The sequence below is a fragment of the Calypte anna genome, chromosome 2 (genome assembly GCF_003957555.1).
Source record: "Calypte anna isolate BGI_N300 chromosome 2, bCalAnn1_v1.p, whole genome shotgun sequence".
Taxonomy (NCBI): Eukaryota; Metazoa; Chordata; class Aves; order Apodiformes; family Trochilidae; genus Calypte; species Calypte anna.
The window spans coordinates 121,131,937-121,142,070 of NC_044245.1; the positions used below are offsets into that span (position 1 = coordinate 121,131,937).

At 39.6% G+C, this 10,134-nt stretch overlaps 1 protein-coding gene across 1 annotated transcript in view; it reads left to right on the forward strand.

Moving 5' to 3' along the window:
• Positions 1 to 10,134, forward strand: part of ZFHX4 (zinc finger homeobox 4) — a 123,385-nt gene that overhangs the window by 110,250 nt on the left and 3,001 nt on the right. The window contains exon 9 of the mRNA XM_030446024.1: positions 239 to 5,629. Coding sequence (XP_030301884.1) covers positions 239 to 5,629 — 5,391 coding nt within the window. The remainder of the gene's footprint in view (positions 1 to 238; positions 5,630 to 10,134) is intronic.

The window sequence follows — 10,134 nt, forward strand, 5'->3', positions numbered from 1 at the left end:
ACTCCTGGGCCAGCTGCCACTGCCATTTGGATCATCATATTCAGATTGTGTTACTTTTTTTATCCTCATGTTTTCCTGGTTTGCTTTATTGTCTGGGGCAAGGATGGGTCTCTATATTTTATTAGGCTAACATATGGCATACCAGGTGCCTCTCTTGATTTCTGATGAAAGAACCCAACTAACACTACGTGCTATTTTCTTCTACTTGTGTAAAAGACACTTAACTCTTTTTAACTAGGTGAAAGTCCTGTGGATGAGAAAAGTACCCCTGGGATTGAGGAATCAAAACCTGGAATGGAAATTAAGACAGAAGAACAGAAGCCACCTAAGGAATCTACTGAAATGCCAGATTGGAATAAGAACAGCAGTAAAGATATAAAGGCCACTGACTCAGTGACGGATCAGCTAAATGAACAGCAGAAGAAGCAACAGCTCTCTGTTTCTGACCGCCATGTCTATAAGTACCGGTGTAACCATTGTAGCTTGGCTTTTAAGACTATGCAGAAGCTTCAGATACATTCCCAGTATCATGCTATTCGGGCAGCTACCATGTGTAGCCTTTGCCAGCGTAGCTTCCGTACATTCCAGGCTTTAAAAAAACACTTGGAAGCAGGCCACCCTGAACTCAATGAAGCTGAACTTCAGCAGCTGTGTGCATCTTTACCTGTCAATGGTGAACTCTGGGCAGAAAGTGAAAGTATGGCACAAGATGATCATGCACTAGAACAGGAAATAGAAAGAGATTATGAGATGGACCAGGAAGGTAAAGCAAGTCCTGTAGGAAGTGATAGTAGCTCTATTCCAGATGATATGGGCTCAGAACCAAAGCGGACCTTACCTTTTAGAAAAGGGCCAAATTTTACTATGGAAAAATTTCTAGATCCATCTCGCCCGTATAAGTGTACAGTATGTAAGGAGTCTTTCACCCAAAAGAACATTCTCTTGGTCCACTATAACTCGGTCTCCCATCTACATAAACTCAAAAAGGTTTTGCAGGAAGCATCGAGTCCTGTCCCTCAAGAAACCAACAGCAGCACTGACAACAAACCCTACAAATGCAGCATATGTAATGTTGCCTACAGCCAAAGTTCTACATTGGAAATCCATATGAGATCTGTGCTTCATCAGACTAAGGCAAGGGCTGCAAAATTAGAACCAAGTGGTAATATAAGTAGCGGAAATAGTGTAGCAGGGAACGTTAATAGCCCCAGCCAAGGAGTTCTAGAATCTATGAGCTTACCAGCAGTTAACAGCAAAGAAACACATTTAGATGCCAAAGAATTAAATAAGAAGCAAGCTTCTGAGTTAATTTCTGCTCAGCCTACCCATCACCCGCCCCAGTCACCAGCACAACTTCAAATGCAACTACAGCATGAACTGCAACAGCAAGCTGCGTTCTTTCAACCCCAGTTTCTAAACCCAGCTTTTTTGCCTCACTTTCCAATGACACCAGAAGCACTGCTGCAATTTCAACAGCCTCAGTTCCTTTTTCCATTTTATATACCTGGGACAGAATTTAGCTTAAGCCCAGATTTGGGTTTGCCTGGTTCCGCCACATTTGGGATGCCTGGGATGGCTGGCATGACAGGATCACTGCTTGAAGATCTGAAGCAACAGATACAAACTCAGCACCATGTTGGCCAAACCCAGCTACAGATACTGCAACAACAAGCACAGCAGTATCAGTCTACCCAACCCCAACTTCAGTCCCAAAAACAGCAGCAGCAAACTAGCAAGCTGATGAAAGCAGAGCAAAATACCTTAGTAAGTGCAGATTGCCAGCTGATAAAGGATATGCCATCATATAAGGAGTCAGAAGAAATATCTGAGAAACAAGAGAAGCCAAAGCAAGAATTTACTAATGAGAATGAAGGACTAAAAGAAAGCAAAGATATGAAGAAGCCAAAATCGTCAGAACCAGCCATGCCACCACCCAGAATAGCTTCTGGAGCAAGGGGTAATGCAGCCAAGGCTTTGTTGGAGAACTTTGGGTTTGAGTTAGTTATCCAATACAATGAGAACAGACAAAAAGTGCAGAAAAAAAGCAAGACTGGTGAAGGTGAAAACACAGACAAGCTAGAATGTGGAACCTGCAGTAAGCTCTTTTCCAATATTCTTATTCTGAAGAGTCATCAAGAACATGTGCATGGACAGTTTTTTCCATATGGAGCATTAGAAAAATTTGCCCGACAGTACAGGGAGGCATATGACAAGCTTTATCCAATTTCTCCATCTTCTCCAGAAACACCACCACCCCCACCACCACCTCCTCCACCACCACCTCCTCCTCCTCCTCCAACCCCTTCTCAGCCTTCTTCAGGTGGGGCTGGAAAAATTCAAAACACAACTCCTACTCCTTTGCAAGCTCCACCACCCACACCACCACCTCCTCCTCCTCCACCACCACCACCTCCTCCACCACCACCATCAGCCCCACCTCAAGTCCAGCTTCCTGTTTCACTTGATCTCCCACTTTTCCCTCCAATTATGATGCAGCCAGTGCAGCATCCTGCATTGCCTCCTCAGCTTGCCCTCCAGTTGCCACCAATGGATACTTTATCAGCAGATCTTACCCAGCTTTGTCAGCAGCAGCTGGGATTAGATCCCAATTTCCTGAGGCACTCTCAGTTCAAGCGTCCTCGCACAAGAATCACTGATGATCAGTTAAAAATCTTGAGGGCTTACTTTGATATCAACAATTCTCCAAGTGAAGAGCAGATCCAAGAAATGGCTGAGAAATCTGGTCTTTCACAAAAAGTCATCAAGCACTGGTTTCGTAATACACTGTTCAAAGAACGACAGAGAAATAAAGATTCTCCCTATAATTTCAGTAACCCTCCCATAACAGTATTGGAAGATATCAGAATAGACCCTCAACCTTCAGCTGTGGAACCTTACAAGTCTGATGCATCTTTCAGCAAGAGATCATCTAGGACTCGGTTCACTGACTACCAGCTCCGTGTCCTCCAAGACTTCTTTGACACAAATGCTTATCCAAAGGATGATGAAATTGAACAACTTTCAACTGTACTTAATCTACCTACTCGAGTTATTGTTGTATGGTTCCAAAATGCACGTCAAAAGGCTCGCAAAAGCTATGAAAATCAAGCTGAAACTAAAGACAATGAAAAAAGGGAACTGACAAATGAGCGTTACATTCGAACTAGTAACATGCAATATCAGTGCAAAAAGTGCAGTGTGGTTTTTCCAAGGATCTTTGATTTGATTACACACCAGAAAAAACAGTGTTATAAAGATGAAGATGACGATGCTCAAGATGAAAGCCAAACTGAAGATTCCTTGGATGCCTCTGATCAAACAGTGTATAAGAACTGCACAGTTTCTGGCCAAAATGACTCATCAAAAAGCCTGGCAGTCACAGCAGCAAGTTCTGGCTCTGGTTCTAGTACACCTTTGATTCCATCACCCAAACCAGAACCTGAGAAGGCTTCTCCTAAACCTGAGTCCACAGAAAAGCCAAAACAAAATGAGACCATCTCTAAACAAACTGATATAATTTCCCAAAGCAGCAAACCAATACAGTCTACTCCAGTAACCTCTTCTGACCCTCAGCCCTCAGCTTCTCAACCACAGCAACAAAAACAATCACAAATAGTAGGGAGACCTCCTTCTGCGTCACAAACCACACCTGTTCCTTCCAGTCCTTTACCAATTTCAATGACTTCTCTACAGAACAGTCTACCTCCTCAGTTATTACAGTACCAATGCGACCAGTGTACAGTTGCCTTCCCAACTCTAGAACTTTGGCAGGAACACCAGCACATGCATTTCCTAGCAGCCCAAAACCAATTTCTTCACTCGCAGTTTTTAGAGAGACCAATGGATATGCCATACATGATATTTGACCCAAATAATCCTTTGATGACTGGACAGTTACTTAATAGTTCTCTTGCTCAGATGCCACCACAAACTGGCTCATCACATGCGGCACACCCTGCTACAGTTTCTGGTTCCATGAAACGAAAGCTGGATGATAAAGAAGACAATAACTGTAGTGAGAAAGAGGGAGGAAACAGTGGAGAAGATCAGCATCGTGATAAACGTTTAAGAACTACAATTACCCCAGAGCAGCTGGAAATACTCTATGAAAAGTACCTATTAGATTCCAACCCCACCAGAAAGATGCTAGATCACATTGCACGTGAAGTGGGACTGAAAAAGAGAGTCGTACAAGTCTGGTTTCAAAACACAAGAGCTCGAGAAAGAAAGGGACAATTCCGTGCAGTTGGTCCAGCCCAGTCCCATAAAAGGTGTCCTTTTTGTCGAGCTCTGTTTAAAGCAAAATCAGCTTTGGAAAGTCACATTCGCTCAAGACACTGGAATGAAGGAAAACAAGCTGGTTATAGTTTACCTCCAAGTCCTTTGATATCAACTGAAGATGGAGGAGAAAGTCCACAAAAATACATATTTTTTGACTACCCATCACTGTCATTAGCAAAAACTGAACTATCAAGTGAAAATGAATTAGCTTCCACAGTATCAACTCCTGTTAGCAAGAATGCAGAAATGTCACCCAAGAACCTCTTAAGTCCTTCTTCTTTTAAAGCAGAGTCTAGTGAGGATATAGAAAATTTGAATGCCCCTCCTGCTGACTCTGGATATGATCAGAACAAGACTGACTTTGATGAGACCTCATCAATTAATACAGCAATTAGTGATGCCACAACAGGGGATGAGGGGAACAATGAAATAGAAACCATGACTGGCAGTTCAGGGGATGCAAAACCCGCATCACCTCCCAAAGAACCAAAACCACTTGTGAACGACACTCTACCAAAAGCTGCAACTACACCTACAAATGAGAACACCGATGACAAGTTTCTCTTTTCCTTAACGAGCCCCTCAATACATTTCAGTGAAAAAGATGGTGATCATGACCAAAGTTACTACATTACTGATGACCCTGATGATAATGCTGACCGCAGTGAAACTTCAAGCATAGCTGATCCAAGTTCCCCTAACCCATTTGGAGCTAGCAACCCCTTTAAATCCAAAAACAGTGATCGGCCAGGCCACAAACGTTTCCGAACGCAAATGAGTAACCTTCAGCTTAAAGTTCTTAAGGCATGCTTTAGTGACTACCGGACTCCAACAATGCAGGAATGTGAAATGCTAGGGAATGAGATTGGCCTGCCCAAACGTGTGGTCCAGGTCTGGTTTCAGAATGCCCGGGCTAAAGAAAAGAAGTTCAAAATTAATATAGGGAAGCCATTCATGATAAATCAGACTGGACCTGACGGGACAAAGCCAGAGTGTTCTCTGTGTGGCGTGAAATATTCTGCGCGTTTGTCCATAAGAGATCATATCTTTTCCAAACAACATATAACAAAAGTGAGAGAAACTGTGGGAAGTCAGCTAGATCGGGAGAAAGATTACTTAGCTCCTACAACAGTTAGACAGCTGATGGCACAGCAAGAGTTGGATCGCATAAAGAAGGCTACTGATGTGCTAGGATTAACAGTACAGCAGCCAGGCATGATGGACAGCAGTTCTCTTCATGGTATCAGTTTGCCAGCAGCTTATCCAGGACTCCCTGGCCTTCCTCCTGTTCTTCTGCCTGGAATGAATGGTCCATCCTCCTTACCAGGATTTCCACAAAGTTCAAACAGTAAGTCTATAAGGGGATGATTTTCTAAAGTTATTAATTTGATCAACAACAAACAAACAAGAAAATAAGAAAGAAAAAAAGAAAATAATTTTAATTGAAATCTAAATGACAGAAATGTTTAGTTAGGTTTCTGTAACAAATTCAACATAACAGTAGCCTCGCTATGGTTTTTGTTTGTTTGTTTTAAATGCTACTCCTTTAGGCAAACATTGGATTAGAATTTTGCCTGTACATTTTTTGAACAGAAAAATTTAAAGTAATATCTGGTGAAGCACAAAATAGTACTTTCCAAATGGTCCGTTCATCAAGCATTTGTACCACCCCACAGACCAATGCAACTTCTTGTTTAATTTAGAATAAATATTTAAAATAAAATGCCACCTAAAACCATCTTCTTAATAGTACTTCTGAATAATAATACTCCTGAATAATAATACTTCTGAATAATTGCTTGCTAAGATAAGAAGTTTCTTCCTGAATTTATTGATTTATAATTGTGGTATCATTGTGATCTAAATACGAGGAACTGCTGAAGATCTCCTATCCCTACTTTGTAAAGTCATTGCAGACATATCCCACTTCATTTGGGCCTAGACTTTCAATTGAACACGTAACTGTTTTACTGACTATTTTGAAACTGTTTTCCTCACATTGGAAAGCACTTCCTCTTGCAATAAGTTTCACGGAGGCAGGACAGTCAAGTTTTGCAGAGTTAGTTGTTTAGTACTCAAAGAATGAACCTGATTTATTTTCTCGTATAGGGCTCCAACTTTGGAGCCAGAGTTCATTGTGAGCGCAGCCTTGCAAACTGAAACTCTCCCATTCATCTTCTAACTTTTCACATTCATATCAAATATGTGCACAGCAGAGTTAGGGAGCTGATTAAGACCCCTCACCTCATTTTATCCAGTAATTCCACTTGCTGTTTATCTCTGAATTTTGATTTAGAAAGCAACTCGCGTTGCCAAGTAAGGTATGGACTTAATCACCAGTGTTGTTAGACATACCAAGTCTGTAGCAATGTCTTCTCTGATACCCAGTTGAGCTTTGATTGATGATGATCATGTTATTGTTTCCCTAAGTGGTGATCAAATCATCTTGTTTTTCTCTTCATTGGATCAGAATGGCTTTCCTCCACAATGGAGTCTCTGGCTGAGTGCCCTCTGGCTTTTGTCAAACAGTTATTGGCACAGAGAGTACATATAAAGGAAATATAAAGTTGCTATATTTCCTTCTTAATGACATACAGTGTCCAGGTCCAAAAATGGCTGGTCATTGTTCATTAAAATTATATGTATGGTTTCTTCATATAACTTTGCTAAATAGCTTTGGTTTAGCTGACCTTCAGGTAAAACAAGCCCCAGGAAACTCAGGCTTTTTCTGTTCTACTTGATGAAATTTGCTTGGGAAGATATTACGTTCTTTTACTTTCAAAACCACAAGTCCCCATGCAAAGGGAGTCTTGGAAATAGTCATGGAGCCGTGATAGCCTCTCAGCTGTGCTCTGGAGTTCTTTTGGTGAATTCTAGTTGACCCAGGCCACAGCAGTGCCAGCGACTGTTCTTACTGTTTATCTTTACAGATGTTTTAGTTTCACTTTTACGGAAATATTCCCTGGTACCTTAACTTGCCAGTGTCAAAGGATCCCTAGAGTCTGTAAACTGTCCTTTTAATAATACAAAAGATACTATTATGATCCATAAAAATTTTCAGATTTTCTAATTTCGACCAAATGCTTCTTTGGTGTTACTAATTATTTAAATCATTAGTACCATAGCATACACCGTGCACTATCAATTGAGATAGGTTTTTGCCCTCTTTAATCTTGCAACTTTTTAAGGTTAATTAGCCCATTCTGGGCAAAGCCCACTGTGTAATCTGGCTAGTAGAATCTTGTTGTTTACTTTTTCCTCTTCCATATGCTAAATAGCCTCTACATTCCCTTTTGTTGCCTGGCAAATACTTGGATGCATAAATCTCCATTCCCTAATGACACATAATGGAGCAGTCATAGTAAATGGAAAAAAAATAGATTATTTTAATCATTCATAATGGAAAACCAGTAATATACTCAGATGTTCTATAGTATGTGCTCAACATTAGTACTTTCTGCACTTAATTAACCCATTTCTGTTTTCTTCTCTACCCTGCTTTGACTGTAAGTTCACAATCATTTGGTGCTAAGAATTGTTTAAGAAGAATCTTTTTGGAAGCCAGCTTTCAAGCAAGCTTTTCTTTGGCTCTGGTTCTTCTAGCATTGTGTATATTCTCAGACACTGGGACAATTGTTTTTCATCATTTTTTGCATGAAGGATTTTCTGACACTAACTCCCTGATTACTCACTCTCTTATGCTTCAAGTCTACTTCTTGTGAATCCCACTGCAAGTATTTCATTTCTTCTCTTTGGAGCACAGTCCTGAAAATTCACTTGAGAAGAAGTTTCACTGGGATTACTCTTATTCGAATAATTACCTCTTTTCACTGAATCTTACAGGGTTAGTAACTGTATTTCCTGTGGCAGAGCCCATCCATTCTGTCCTACATGTTTGTTTAAAGGACAATGTCAACAGTAGCAAGTTCTTCATTTTTATAGAATACGTTTCTTGTTTGCTAAGACAGGGTGAAACTATAATAGTGAACACCACATTTTAAATTGTCTTTTGTGTTTTTCTTTACTCATGATACACAGAGAAGTAAAGCCTGTTAATTTCACTGATTAATGCAAGATTATAAGGGATTTCACTTTCATATTCTTGCATACAGTGTTATTTATGGGTTTCCAGAAAGGCACAAAACCCAACCAAGTTTTGCAAAATACTACTCTTTTTTTTTTAAATGCAACGCTTGCTTTTATAAAACATTTGAAATAGAATACTTGGAAATAATGAAATAAATCATGAAAGATGGAAATAAAGCTACAGTTCATATCTTCTTTATGTAGTGCTCAAACTGGACTTTCATTTGCAAAGATAATTAGATTTGTCAAAGTAAGATAGCTTCATTTCTGAATGAAAGGATCCATTTACTTTTAATTCCATTATTTTGGTCTAAAAAAAAGGTGGGTTTTAATATCAGAGTTATTGTGTAGTTCAAGGATGATTATGTCAAAGAATCCTCTCACCTATGGGATATATTTCTCTTGATAATGTAGTTATACCAGCTTGTGAGCATCAAATGTTGAGCAAGGTCTCAAAATTACTGCTGCATTTACTCAGCATTATTCCTAATATGGAGCTATTTGGTGGAATTCTAATTCATACAGAATTTTAGTTCCAGCTTATCTTCACTCTTCAAGCCCCTTCTTATTTTCTAGTTGACTGTAGATAGAAGAGTTCACCTGCTGTTTTCAGCTGTTCCTAAAATTCATATTCTCTTTTCTTCTTAGGTTTGTGTTTTTCCCTATGATCCCTTGCAGAAAACTAGTGTTTCGTCTTGCTTCTAGCTACTAATAATGGTGCTATGAACCTTTTAATGTCATCATTACCATAGGTTCTTTGCACATCACTTAAGCCTGGCCTTCCTTGAAGATTCACAGCAGCTTTTTCCAAGATTGCACACATCACTGGCTAATATATACTTAGTGGTTTTTTTTTAAATCTTATCAAGAGAGAATTTGATTCAGCAGCAATTACTTTCCTTATTATTGAGGCACTAAATTCTGTTCTCTATTTGCTTTTGGCCCATTGGAGGCCATTTCACTTCTATATTTTTAGCCCTCTTGTTCCTTCAAGAGAAAGAGAAGTCTCTCCTCTTTGATAGTCATTTAAAAGAGTTAGCAGGATTCACGTGTTTTTCATGATTACTGAATTTTCTATTCTACATCTCTCATGTCTGGAAATGAGGTATTAACTAGATCAAGTTTTCTTCATTCAGTTTTGGAAACCCTCCATTCCACCTTTAACTTCCAATAAAACAAGTGGATCTCACTGTTGTATTGCAGCCTATCTGTCTATTTAACAGTATTATGTGCGTTTGAACTAAATTCTAAAGAGTATCTGTAAAATAGACTAGATCTTGGCTGCTCTGGGCATCATCAGTGTGAGTAGATAAAAATAACTTTATGTGCAAGGGTTGAGGAGGTTAAGAATAGCAAGAAATCAGAGAAATCCTAAGTAAGTGACAAGCCTAAATAACCACGACAAAGCTGGAGCAGCAGTTCACACTAATTGCATCATTCATGCATTTTCCATCTACAGTATTTATCATTTAATACATTTTCAGCAAGCTCCACACACAATTGCCTGTTACTTCCTGTTCAAAGCATAGGGGCAAGCAATAGCATCTTCAACGTTACTGTGCAGTAAATGTGGCAATTACCTACTTTTTAATTATAACTGTTGTGACTTGTTTCACTGTGCTATCTAATCCATGCTCACAATGCAGTTTAACTCCTTACTCTTCCCCTAACATTAAATAGGAGTAATGACATGGTGACAAACATTAAATGGTCTCTTTGTTAAATCTGATAATTATTTCCTTTGAATCCTAATTGCTTTATTCCTAA